This window comes from Mugil cephalus, chromosome 10 (genome assembly GCF_022458985.1).
Source record: "Mugil cephalus isolate CIBA_MC_2020 chromosome 10, CIBA_Mcephalus_1.1, whole genome shotgun sequence".
NCBI lineage: Eukaryota > Metazoa > Chordata > Actinopteri > Mugiliformes > Mugilidae > Mugil > Mugil cephalus.
In genome coordinates, this window is record NC_061779.1 from 4,718,688 (window position 1) to 4,733,083 (window position 14,396).

Here is a 14,396-nt window from a genome sequence, read left to right on the forward strand (position 1 = left end):
TGGGGTGAACCATTTATTTAAGACTAAACTGGATTATTGACAAAAGACACAAAGCTGGAACGCCTTGGTTTTCCTGCATAATAGAGCTACAGCACCAGGGGAGCAGTTGCCCGGCTGGTAATTGAACCTATGCTTTTAAATGGTGGGCATTTTAACCTAAAGGCATATTATGGTGGATGCACACGTTTGTTTGTTTGTTTGAGAGATAATGGACATAGTTGTCCCTCTGCAGTATGTTCCCCAGAATGATGCTCTGGAGCATTATCTGTTTGCTTGCAAGTCACATCATTCAGGATCCCCGGGGGTTACAAATGTGGACTAAAGTACAATCATGGGATTGTTTTATATTTTCATAAAAGACTTTATGCCCCTGCACACAAGACGGGAAATTTCAATGTGCAAGTGCAGCACAAGAATGTAAATTAAGCGCTGGCTCAGTCCGCAGCGCTGACATATGGATGTGGTTAAGGTGGCGGTGTCTGAGCATGTGCTGAGTCTGGGAAGAGTCAAGATGACATATCTGTTTGTCACGGTGCCAGGTACAAACGAGTGTGTTTCGGAGCGGTTCCAGGAGATCGCCAAGCGGCAGAACACGCACACAAATAAGAGCACGCGTGCCAACTCGCTGCCCGACGATGTTCTCATCGCAGCGGGGAAAAAAAAGCATTTTCGGTATCAAAGGTACGACTTAAATCAGTCATAAACGTCGCAGGAGCTACCTCCGAGGAGATCAGGATGCGAACCTGGCGCTGTGCCACATCCGTGTAACACCCAGCTTTGAATGATCTGCTTTCTCCAAAAATAGACAAAGCTATTCTTCCAGTCCCTCATGCAGAGTGCTTTAAGTTAAGAGTGAGGTCTTATAAGCTGGTGCTCATACGCCAGAGAGTCACCTTGAGAGCCTGTTGAAGATCCTCGTCAATCTCAGTTTAATCTGCCTGAAGCAGCAATTGAGATGTATTAGCGCCGCTCAGCAGAGCTCTTTCTGCGAAGTACAGTCCGTGGGCCGTGCAGAGCAATTCGGTCCCTTTCATCACTTTGTAGAGATTCAGCTCACAGGACCGTTAGCGGTGCTGGACTTAAAGTGCAGATTGAATCCTGTTTCAATTTGAGAAACATAATCTCGGTGCATCCGTCCGTCCTTACAGAGAGTTCACGAGGAGTTCAGATGACAGCTTTTAAATGTGGGATGTAGTGGAGAACGATGATTATGAAAGCCTCACGTTCTCAGAGAGCAACCCCAGCAGTGGATGGTCTCTGCCGCCTCCCCAAACTCTTTAGTGTCTCTGTAGTGCTCCTTGAAAATTCAAGGAGCATATTATTTCTGAACGCATCGCCAAAACAGTGGTTATACTGTAGGTGAAACTTGATAAAGACAGCTCAAGAATTAGATTTTTTTCTTGCAGAGTATTTGATTAGAGAATTCGTCATGCATTCATGTCAATGTCAGAATAAAGGAAATAAATTAGTTCCTGACAGGGGAAAATTCAAATGGAACCTGTAACTTGGAAAGTGAGTAGCAACTTTGGTCCATGACTTGCCAAGGTTTTTATGACTAACATGCATATGTTTGATGGCTGCAATATTCAGTACTAGCAAATAAAAGTGTGTTCTTTAAATGCTTTTGTGAAAAAAAAAGCTGCAAACTCTGTTTTACTCAAATTTGCTGTTATATCTCTGCTACTTTCCACTTCACTTCACTGCATGTCAGAGGACATTTTCACCTTTTTACAACTTTATTTGCAAGTTCTGAATTGATCGTAAAAAAATCTATTTATTTATTCGATCCCAAACGAAGAAAAGAAAAACCAACGAAAACCTGTCTGCGTTCAAATCAGCTCCACCGTTACAGATAAGCACAGAAATGATTAATGATTTAACGACCTCATCCGTCCAAATGTCTGAATGGGTGAAATGAATTTCAAATGTGTAGGAACCCTGTACCAAGCAGACCAATCACAGTCCGTTGCTGTACGTCGCCGTGGCGCGTATTTCTGGAGAGGTGAAGGCTCTGCGTATCTGCACACGAGATCCTTCGCTGTGGTATTTTTTTTATTTTTTATGTTGAACTTTCCGACATAAAAGCCGAAGTTGCTTCATTAAGGCTGACTGACAGATGTGGTTCCTGCACCAGGTCCTTGCACAACACTTTGATTTTGTATTCTTTCAGTGTTGGCATCTAACACCAGTAAGTTTTCTATATATTCTGTCTTGTCTTCAGCCCACTTCTCCTCCCCGGGTTTTCCATGTTGCTCAGATTAATGAGGGACGGTGTTCCGGATTGAAACGTTGACCTTTTGTTGCCAAGCAACTGGACAACTTCTTCAGCGTTGACATATATCCTCAGGAATATGTGAATAACTGTGGGTTGTTATCAGGTCTCACTTGAAGCTTTTGACAGAGCTGACCTTAAGCAAGTGTTATTTTGCCTCACACTTGGGATATATTCCAAAGATCTGATGAGTATTGTATATCAACACTCTGCTCCTAAAGAATGTATCTTTAATTTGATATTTTTGGTGCAGGAACTTGGTGAAAAACTATTCTGAAAAGGATTTCATTTACTTTTAACTAAACATAGCGGTGCTTCACAGCGGGAGGATGTGTTGCTCTGGTGTCTGCGATAGTGTGTTCACCTTCTCACCGTTCTAATTGTTTGTTTGCAGTTCATTTCCACGGTGTTGTCTCTCGTGTTTAAGGCCTAATTTCCCAAGTGTTGTGCAGCAGCTCTTTGCATTAGCATTGTTCATTAGCAGGCGACAGCTGTACCCAGAGGTTACCGTAGCCTCTATTTGGAACTACACTCTGTAAATGACAATAGACAGGCGAAGAAATCGATAGTGCACCCCCTCCGAAGCAGTCATGGTAAGACGTCTATGATCACAGATGTGCTTGCTGAGCATGTTCGGGCCCTTTGGCGTGTTAACCAGGAGAGAGATCACATCCGCACACAAAAAAAGTACAGTACGGCGAAACTTGAGTTGGATTTCCAACATGCACGTTAACAAAGGTCATGTAGACACTGGAATGGGCTTGAAGGGAAATATATCAAGTTAGTGCTCTGCCAGAAAAGTATTAAACAACCAAACACACCATAAATATTTGGTGAGTTTTTTTGACACAACATATGGGAAAGTGTTTAATATTAAGTGTATGGTATGATGGATGGAGTCCTTATAGTTTGTTTGGCGGTTGTGAAGTTGAGGGAAAAATATGTACGAACAGAAAGTTATGATGTAAAGTCGTGTTCAACAGTGAACAGATTCACTCGTGTGAATGTTCTGGTTTTAATAAATGGGACTTTTTTTTTTTTCCTGGTAGCTTAAGTCAAAAATAATAAAAGATAAGAGAGATAAAACAGATGTCTCTTTTTATTTCACACGTTTCAAGAGACATCGCAGCAACCAGAGGTTTTTTTAATAAACGTATACATCGATCTTCCACAACCACTGACAGGAGAATTTTAGTTTAGTTTATTCAGATCTCCATTAACTGCTACCTTGGGCAATAGCTATTCTTCCTGTGGTCCTGATGTAACATTAAATAATCCAATCAAATCAAAATGTGATAGGTAAAGTGTTCCAAACAGACAAAGTTCTGTACAGCACTGATTTCTTCAATGGATTAGAATTTGGTATGGGCAGAGGAAAATGAACCTAACGAAGGATTAACGTTGACCAACTTTTGGATCTGGCATTCATGTGGATGTTAATTAGACATGTACCACTCATCTAGAACAGATCAGGCACCTCCACCCCATAGCAATCAGTGTGTTTACATACACAGCTTAATCAAGCTACGCTTGAAATTAGACTTTCTGAATGGCGGTCCTTGTCCCAGTTTACATGCAACAGAGAAAATCAAATAGCTTGATTGTTTGATCCACGTTTCTGTGTTTTCTTTGTCTCTTCAGAGAAAAAACATCCACCTGCTGCGGAATATATTTCTGCTGGCAGCCTGGGGAGTCGTCCTGCTGGCCTGCCGCTTCTACTGGATGGGCAACAAACCTCCAAACTTCTCCAACTCCGACAACCCAGCAGCCGACTCCCCCTCGCTCCTAACCAGGACTCTAACCTTTTTCTACCTGCCTGCCATAAACTTCTGGCTCCTCCTCTGCCCGGACACGCTCAGTTTTGACTGGTCGATGGACGCCTTGCCACTGATCAGGAGCCTCGCTGACGTGAGGAACTTTCACACAGCAGCCTTCTACCTTGGATTGCTGCTGCTGGCTTGGTTCGGCCTGTGGACGCACCAGACTGTCAAGGCTAAGGACGCCAATGGCAAAGCACATCATTACACCAATGGCAGAAATGGGAACAGTAATGGACATAGTTACCACTGTAACAATCACGAACTCATGAGCAACTCTCACACAGATCAGGTTCACGTTAATAGCTCACAAAATGGTACCAACAAGCACTACGAGAGCAGGACTCCACTGCCCACCACTGAAAATGTTGTGGTGTTCTCACTGGGCCTGTTGGCTATCCCCTTCCTGCCTGCCACAAACCTGTTTTTCTATGTGGGATTTGTGATTGCAGAGAGAGTACTGTACATCCCCAGCATGGGCTATTGCCTGCTGGTTGCGGTGGGGATGAGGTCCCTTTACATACGACTGCGACGCAAGTCCTCCAGGACAGTGTTGGTGTACTGCAGCGCGATCATGGTTTTACTTTTCGGAGTCAAAACTGTTTTGAGGAATCGGGACTGGCAGAATGAAGAGATGCTGTACAAGTCAGGGATTTACGTCAATCCTGCTAAAGGTAAGGCTCAGCTCAGTTCAGATGCTTTTATGCGCATTAGTGTGCACAAGCATTGAATACCACTGAACTACCTAATAGTTTATTTAGTGTTAGACTGAGGCTTTATTCAATCAGTCCAATTTTATTTGTAAAGCCCTTTACAATAACCAAAAGGTGGCCAAAGTGCTTTACAAAAAAGTCATAAAACAACACATAAAATCAATGCATAAAAACATAAAAACAATACATAAAAACACAATTGGAAAGTGCTACAGTGCTGCGGGGTGTTGAAAGGCTTCCAGAAGTACATAAAACGGTAAAAGAATAATAAAATACAGCTAAATCCAAGGAAAATCGCCTCGTGATAGTAGCTCAGTTCCACATAAAAAAAATACTAGCAAAATGAAAAGTAAAAAATAAAATAAAATAAAATAAAATAAAATAAATTATAATAATGAAATAAAATACAATATTTGTATTTGGACTGCAAATGCAATTGTCATTTTAAGTTAACTGAAACCTTGAATAGAGACCAGAGACTTGAATAAAGACTTAAGAAGTAGGAAATATACTTTTCCATCACTAGGTTTTACCAGATGAACTTAACCAAGCACACAAGAAGCAAGAATGCATTCTGTCTAATGACACCAGACACCTGGTCCTACTTGGCGGGACACCGTCACCCATCTCTGATTGGCACCTTCAACAGGAGATAAAATATTCAAGAGAATTCAAGGTCACCACTCGGAGCCAGGGCGAAGTCCTCGGAGCTGCTGAGGAGAGAAACAAGTCAGGGCCTCGCAAAGCAGCAGAAGGACACGTTGTGTTAACTAATTTCCCTTTCATATTGTGCCACAGAGCTGAGGCGTGACAGCTGTTTGTTTTGGCCCGGCATCAGACCAACGCGGTGGCAGCCATGTCCGCGACTCGACGTCCAATAAAGCTAATATGAGATTTGAGAAGAGCCCCGTCTTCAGACACGCTCATCGCTTCGTTTGAAATGTTTCTACACAAATCATTTCTTTAATCCTAAACCACGGCACGCACAGTCTGAATGTGGGAAGCTTCATTTATTTTTGTCCCTGTCATTATTTATATTGAGTATCCTAGTGGGATTTAATACACTAACGATTTCCGGAGGTTTGAAAACTACATTCCTTAAAGGCAGAGTGCATAATTTAGCGCTGCAAACCGTTGTCAACAAAGGCAGCACGAGCCAGGATTTGATCTCTCGATTTAATACGACTCGCGTAGATGCAAGAAAAAAAAAAATTATATCTCGAGGTTCTGTTGTTATTTGTGCATGGATTCACATGGAGTCTCGTTGGTATCTGATGACAGACTGGTTAGGAAATGTAACTCTTTTGAGTCATAATTATTAGCAGATTTGTACAGATTATAAATCAAACCAATGTTCATGATATGATACACTGATCTGCCATAACATTATGACCACAGACAGTAGAAATAAATAACACTGATCATCTCGTGACACTTCATTGTTCTGCTGTTGGATCCATAGGACCCATTGGCCCCCAGGTCACAAGGGGGACCTACACAATATTGTTAAGGTGGTCATAATGTTATGCCTGATTGGTGTATATTAATATCCTGGCAATTATTATACATATTATAAACATGGAATCCCACTATTCCGTCCTGTTCCACTTTTATTTTTCCCATCTAATTAATTTATTTCACAGCATCTAAAGACCTGCTAAAGCTCTTAACATCACCTGTCAGTCAGCGCTCAGTTCCATTAAACGCTGTTAACGGCTCAATAGCACCGTGGTGGTCTCTTCACACACGTTCGCGTAGGAAAGACTGGTGGTTTTGTGCACAAAGCTCTCCTAGTGCGCGAAAGCTCTGCGCTCACACTGTCTCAGCCTACCAGCTGCAGCTGAACAACATCCTCTTTAGAGGTTAAAAAGCTCCGAACTCGTGACAGCATGAGGCCGCAAATAACAAAAGAAAAATTATTACTTTCCACAGAAATGTTCTCTCCTGCTGCTGTAATTCACCAGCTTGTTAAGACTTGGGGAAAAAAAAGAAAAAGAAAAAAAGAAGTTGTTATTCATAAGGGGAAGCCTCGCATCTTGTTTTTGATTAGCTTTTCCTTTTGTGATCTTTTGTGACCTGGCAGCATGGGGCAACCTTGGAAATGTCTTGAAGAGCCAGGGAAAGATGGAGAGGGCGGAGCAGGCTTACAGGAACGCCCTCTATTACCGCAGCAACATGGCCGACATGCTGTATAACCTGTAAGTCAGATTACTTGTCTTATTGCTTGTAATTTTCTCTGATTTCCATTGTGTAAAGTCACTGCGCACTCGCAGCTGTTTCTATGTCTTAAGTATGCGCATCGACAAACGGACAAGTTCTCCCTTTACGCTTTGTCATTGATCAGAGCTGTTCTCTCAGAGGAAGTGCCGTCTTGTCTTTTACTCCCCAGAGCGCCGTCTGCCTGACAGCATTATTAATGATGGCGCTTTAGCCTGAGGGGGAAACAAAAAAGCATCAGCCAATACTCACAGTGCGCTCGAATGTCTGCGGTTTACAGAACTTCCCTCTCAGTTCTATCAGCTGCTCGCGTTCTCATTGAATTCCAACTTTAAACACGTTTTACTTCTGAGTTCCCTCGCAGGCAGCTCTACTCTTGTCACAGACCCATCTGTTCATCCTTTTGTCTGTTCCAGCGGTTTGCTGCTGCAGGAGAGCAACAAGTTCTCAGAGGCACTCCACTACTATAAGCTGGCCATTGGGAGCCGGCCAACCCTGGCTTGTAAGTACAACTCTTCTTTTTTTTTTATTGACAATCTCCAGTGCTTGTGGTTGCGGCTGTGCTGTGTCCAGGCAACAGTGAACACAGTCTGTGATTATGTGAAGGGAAAGGAAAAGGTGGCAAAGGGCAGTGCGGTAGAATTAAACATTCAGCGCAGCTGTGTTACTGCCTTTCAAGGCCCAGTTATGTCCGCAGATGAGGCAAAAGGATGATGTAATTTATTATGAATTCAGGCAATTTACATAATTCATCCCATAGACACAACATTTACATCTTTCTCTTTTTTTTTTTTTTTTAGCGCATCACATGCTTCTTTGTTTCCACTTCTTGGCATAAGTTTTTTTTCCCTCTGCTTTTTCTGGAAAACTTCCATACGCTTTCATCTTCACCAGGTTCACTTCCTGATTAACACGAATCCCTCTCCGTTTTACCTGATCATGGAATAGATTAGCTCCCCATTGTTCAAGGCATCCGTCAACGACGAGACAAACGGGCAATCCTGCACGTCTCTTCCTATCTTCCGCGCATTAATTATGCACCTAATCACGATCACGGTTGGACTAGAACATTCCCATTCAGCATGCAATTATCCAATCTGTTGTAGCTGATAACAAGGTTAATTAATTACCCTAAGCAGCAGACGCTTTGAAGCCAGAATGAGAATGTGACGGTTAGAACGCTCCTTTTTCAAGGTTGCGCCATTACTCACTGCCTAATTGGGAGCTAACGACGGGGAATTGTGTCACTGCTATTCAGCATGCAGGATTATCTTGTTTTGCGATAAAGCACGAGTGATTTGTGTCACTTGTTCATATGCGGCGTGTCAGTTTAGAAGGTCTGAGGAAACTGGAAAACATTTTGTTCACTGCAGAGCCAATGGAGACAAATGTGGATTATTGGCCATGGAGTTGACAGATGAGATTGTAAGGTGCGTCAATTTGATGCTCTAGCTACAGTCAAAAGCGTCGCAAAGTCTTTGGTTGATTAGACTTTTTTCCTATATGTTTTATTTTATTTATTTTTTTTTTTACCCACACCACTATACAGGTATCTTTAGGTCAGATATATTTATGTTTACAGTCGCATGGCCATCCTTCTGTTAGACATGTTTGTAATAAAACAATGAATATTTGAATAGCTTAATATTAAATGCAAAATGTTAATAATAATCACGCCGTAGTACTTTAAATGAGCCTTTAGGGTGAGAATTAAAGTTGCATGAGCTTTTCAGATAAATTCCAACGAGAAAAAAAAAGTAAGAATATTTGTTCTAGTAATTTAACTTGATTTCTCATTCATCGTTGACTTCATCATGATTTGACCCTCCTAGATAGCCTTTCAGATTGATCTGAGCTTCGTCAAGTTAATTTATTCCCACGGCCAGACTTGATAAGAAGCGGTTTAGAGAGGGAGGTCCACGGAGACTAATTACTCTTCAGCTCCATATTGATCATTAGATGTTGTCTTTGACCACTCAAGAATTCGCAGTATCCCACGGGACACATGTCAAAACTGTGTGCTTGATAGATCAGATTCATGGAAAAATGATTTTTTTTTTTTTATTATTCATGTTTTTAGAGGCTTTTTCTCCCTGTGGCTTTGGGTCAGCATCTAGGGTTAATGACTGGACATAGATCTATGTTTGATTCATTGTGCTTATAATAATAATAATAACCAAAAAAATATTCTTCTATTATATTTCCAGTAGATTTGACGCCTCACAACAGCCAGTTATGTCAGAAAAGATACTTTTTAATATTTTTTTTTGCACGTAAAGCCATATACCTTACTTGATCATTTTATTGAGAACCCATCAGTTAGAGTAAGTGTAATTAGCATTGCAGAAGGCAATAGCACATGCCATTGGAGGAGAACCCAGTGTTCAAGATTCAAATGCCAAAGTCTGAACCCCATGTTTTGTTTGGTTCTCTCACCAGCGGCCTACTTGAACACGGGGATCATCCAGATGAATCAGGGCCGCATGGACGAGGCCAAGCGCACCTTCCTGACCTGCGCCGATATCCCAGATGAGAACCTGAAGGACCCCCACGCCCACAAGAGCTCAGTCACCAGCTGCCTCTACAACCTGGGCAAGCTTCTCCACGAGCAGGGACACCAGGAGGTAGGAAATCAATCCTTGCATTCAGCTTCAGAAATCATGTATTGGCTGATATCATATTAGCATCCTCGGCGTTGACATAAGTTTTGTTAAAGTTGTAAAAACTCCATTGTAATGTTGACAGTGTTTTAAAGAATCAAAGTAAATGCACCAAATCTAAGACCCTGGGTACTGCCTTCTTAATGAGCAGAGAAAGTAAGTAAAATTAAATAAAGTAAATATGTTGAGAAAGCAAATAGACAATCCCTCAGAATACTTTATTTTTACAAATTATGACACGTCTTAGTTACATTGTACAGAAATCCATTTTTTTTCATTTATATACACCCTGCAAGCGTTTTTTGCTGAACAAATACCCCCAATGCCACCATGGGAGTTGAAAGAGTGCTACTTTGCCTCCCATAAATTTGAAACCATAGTGAATTGAGATAAAATGCAGGCAGTTGCCCAAGGACCCTTTTGGGGAAACTGAGAAAACAGTTACTCCTATACGGACATGTTCCAAAATTGCTTCTGTCATAGGGGACGAAGTGTTTGTGCAGATAATCCTCGGGCTGTTTCTGACAAATTCACTTTCTTTCATGCCTCTAAAGACCTCCAGCGCTGGCCGAAGTAACCGGTTTTCCAATGCTGCACATTTATATCGTACATAAGCACCGATGCTGCTGATTCAATCAGGAATAAAGTGGCCGTGCTGCAGATTCAATAAAGGCCTTTATAAATTGTTGGCATGCTGGAGAAACGGAGAAGGCCCACTTCCTCTGACCTCCAACCGCAACATTTGCTTCAGCAATAAAGTCGTTTTTTAAGTCCATTTAAACTCTGAGGGACTCTGAGGTGAATTGCTGGACCGACAAACTATACATACCAGAGTCAATAAGTGACACTGCTCTAGTCGTCTTAATAGCCGTGACACTGAGGATAGAGCCTTTGTGACCAGCCCCTGTATGAACCAGCCTCCCGGCGACCCCCAATTCCACGCTGTGTATTCATATTGTCAGGGCCCCGGCTGCATGGGAGGAATGACTAGTTACCCCAGAGCCGATTTCTCTTGCGAGGTCTCTCTGCTCTCTAATGCAAACATCCCCATCATTCTTCTTCTTCTTTTTTTTTTTGCTCGTTTCATTCACAGGAGGCCCTCTCCGTGTTTAAAGAAGCAATACAGAAAATGCCAAGACAATTTGCACCACAGAGCCTCTACAACATGATGGGTAAGAGCTGCTTTCTGTTTAAGAGCCATGTGAATAAAAGCTATTGTTTCGGTGGAACTGAAGGCGGCAGCTTGTTTTGGATCATTTTGGAGTATTTAGAAGCTATACACCACCCATTGTTGCTCTACTTGTTTGTTTTGGGCCCATTAAGATGAAATAAATATTCTCCTGGATTAGCACGGTCTTAACTGAACCAGCTTTCAATGAGGGCACAGTGTTCGCAGACTTGCAGCTCCATCAGCTCCATCAGCTCCATCAGCCCTCACTGTGGAGCGTGGTTAACCAAATCTTTAAAAGTTCAACCCCGTAATGGATGAAGGTTGAAACAAAAGTGTCATGGTGTTGAATGTTGAATGTTGAATGTGACCTTGTTTGGCTTTTCTGGTGTTTCGTGTTTTATTTTGAAATCAGTTTTCTTGTTGGATTTAAGTTTTACTTCCTGTTTCCTGTTTCTGCCCATCTTGTCTTGTCATTAGTTACACCAGTGTTTTGTTATTCCATCAACCCTGTGTGTGTGTGTGTGTGTGTGTGTGTGTGTGTGTGTGTGTGTGTGTGTGTGTGTGTGTGTGTGTGTGTGTGTGTGTGTGTGAGAGTGCATATTACTATATAACCCTGCCTTTCCCTATGTTAAGTCATCTGTTATGTTACCCCTGTTTGTCCTGCAGTTGTTCTTCCTTGGGTCCTGACTTCTCATCTTAGTTTTGCTTCTTACCTGTTTTTGGACTTGAGTTTTTGGATACCCTGCCTTTTGAGATTTGAGATTTTGAGATTGTAATTTGTTTGTAGGTCATTCTAGTTCCTGGTTCTGCCTCCCTCTGGGTCCTGCCTCGGAAACGTGTTATAAAAACGTGACAAAAAGGATCATTTTACTTTGTCTGCTTAATGATGATGTGTGAAACTTTGAGTTTTAAATTAAAAACTGCATGATTATGAAAACCTCATTAAAACCGCTGTGTCTTTTAACCAGGACTAAGGCCCCGTCCACACAGAGTATACTTCAAAGTTTTTAAAGCAGCGTTTTCGAGTGGCATGTGTACAGCCTATGCAGATCTTTCCTCCTCTTTAAGTTGTGCATGCGCTAACCCCACCAACAACAACAACAACCCCCATGTACATGTTTTACACTCACGCCACGTGCACACCTACCAAAACTATCTCTTTTTTCTATGGTTTTCCTTGGCATCATTTCGAGAATTTCTCTGTAAAGGCAGGTTCATTGCAAAACCGCATCTAGTTGTAGAAAGGCTGTAGTACGTATTCCAGGCCTGTGTGCGGCGCTATAGAACTCAGCCAAAAAAAGAAGATGAGGCGGAGCATGCACGTCAATCCTGCACCGTATATATTTTAGCTCATTGTAGTGGCGTAATTACAGTTTATATTGGACATATATACCAACAAGGGTCAATATCTGATGCAGCACCGTCACAAGCCTGTAGTCCAGCATTGATGTTGTTATTGAGATGTTGGGGGCTAGAGGGGCGAGGGTGGGGCAATGACATCGTTCATTCATAAAGGTGCATGAAGATGGTCAGCCTTAACATGTAAGACTTCAAAAAAAAAATAAAAAATCGGACATGGCCTTATTTCTTCTTCTGTTGTTGTGTTTGTGTGGCTGCGGTACAGTGCCACCCACAGGCTGGTTGTATATATTGCAGCATTTCAGTGGTTTTGTGTGGACACAAACATTTCCTGAGACGGCGCCGTGTTTAAGGAAAACTTTTTCAAAATGAAGTCAGCTCGGTGAAGATTTTTCCAAAACAAAACATTGAATATAAAAAATATATCGCTATTTATGTCTGTATTTATCAGCAGAGCCCCTCGTTTGAGACATCTAATCTTATTTCATGCTGTTGAACAGTGTTTTGACAATACAGTAGTGAGCTTTAACATAACATGTTCAACGTAGTTAATTTGCTTTTCACTACAGGAACAACCCAGCTTGTTATATCACAGCTGTAGAACAGCTGCTATTAGGCTCATTAAATCTGCTCACTGCATTCTTTTCTTTTCTTTCTTTCTTTTTTTTTTCTCCCTGTCTTTTTGAAACACACACACTTGAAGCCTGGGACGTTTGTAATCCACTCTCGGTAGTGAAACAGGTCTGCTTGTGTTATGTGTATGTTGGCAGAATGCAATTTCGCTGGAGCTCCTGAGATTGTGTCAAAATGTTGACGAACACTCCAGGCATCATTACGAGGCAACGCTGGGCCTGTGATGGAGGCGCTGAGCCAGAGATCTGTGATTTCTGCAGCTTAGCGTTGTTTCCTCGCCGAACTGATTTGCACATTTGGCACACCTGCTCGTATCTATTTTCAGTTTCGCTCACTGCGCCGCTCTCATGCTGTTTGTCAGACGCCAAGGAGCAGAAGCTTTCATCAGAGGCAGACCTGGGTGGTAATCTGCACCCCGCTGGTCTCGCTCCAACACTCCCTAGCGGGCCCAGGAATGTTCCACTACTCGAAGCTGGTTTTCAGCCCGTTGGATTCGATGTCACTTGTAATTGCGCGTTGATGTTTGCGCTAATCTCAAACAGAGGCCTGCTGCCAGGAAGGCGACTCGAGTATTTTTGGCTGATTTTAAGCCCATCAACCAATGAAGAGGTCATGTCAAAACAGACCCATATATTCAAAACAGATTAGCGCCAGGGGTTTGTTGTAAATCTCTGAAATCAGATCATCCTGACTGAAACACAGTGGGGATTTATTAACCTCTTGAAATAATTCATCATTCTTGAAAATCATAGCGCTCAATTTTACTAGTAGAAAACAGTTAGAATTAAATATATGTTTTTTATATATTGCTCCACTCTAGTTTCATTTGTTATTTTATATTTAGCTGCCTTTCATGTATTTATATGCTACCAGAATCAAAGGTTTTAGAACAGCACCAGTTTCCTCTGGTGTAGTTGGTCAGCAAGATACAGCAAGATAATGACCCAAAACTTTAGTCCAAGCTATAACAGAACTACCTCAGGTAAAAAAACAAGCTGCAAAACTTGAAAACATGGAGTGGACCATGACCCAGGCTCTAGACTTTAACCCCATGGAGCTGGTTTGGGATGAACTGGACTGAAGACACATTTCTGGGAACTAATGCAACAAAATTGGGAAGAACTCTGAAAAATAAGAGTGTCAGACAAAGATGGTTATTTTGATGAGTCCAAAGAATAGGATTTTGGGTTATATATTGATTCCATGATATTTCTTTTAATACATACTTTTAATAAATACTGTCATGCATTTCAATAAAGAAAAAATAAAGAAATACTGGAGTGTTCTAAAACTTTTGACTGGTAGTGTATGTTTTATTATAACTGACACTTGATAGACAAGGCATGTTTTCACACGTTCTTGTCAAAGGTCCCTAAGTTGTGTTTACACAAGTTGATTACTCCAATTTCTCAGGAAAATGATTAGCGCTAATCCTCATGGAATTAAAATCTGAGTCTGCTATAGTAGTCAAAACAGCCCCTCCAGTCATTTGACAGCTCATGAGATTCACACATTACGACTGGGATACATTCACACTCTTCCCCCTTAAATGTG

At 41.7% G+C, this 14,396-nt stretch overlaps 1 protein-coding gene across 1 annotated transcript in view; it reads left to right on the plus strand.

Moving 5' to 3' along the window:
- The window catches only part of tmtc2b (transmembrane O-mannosyltransferase targeting cadherins 2b), a 93,281-nt gene that overhangs the window by 57,269 nt on the left and 21,616 nt on the right, over positions 1-14,396 (plus strand). Inside the window, exons 3-7 of the mRNA XM_047596238.1 lie at positions 3,914-4,763; positions 6,886-7,000; positions 7,436-7,521; positions 9,459-9,643; positions 10,773-10,851. Of these exons, the coding sequence (XP_047452194.1) occupies positions 3,914-4,763; positions 6,886-7,000; positions 7,436-7,521; positions 9,459-9,643; positions 10,773-10,851 (1,315 nt within the window). The remainder of the gene's footprint in view (positions 1-3,913; positions 4,764-6,885; positions 7,001-7,435; positions 7,522-9,458; positions 9,644-10,772; positions 10,852-14,396) is intronic.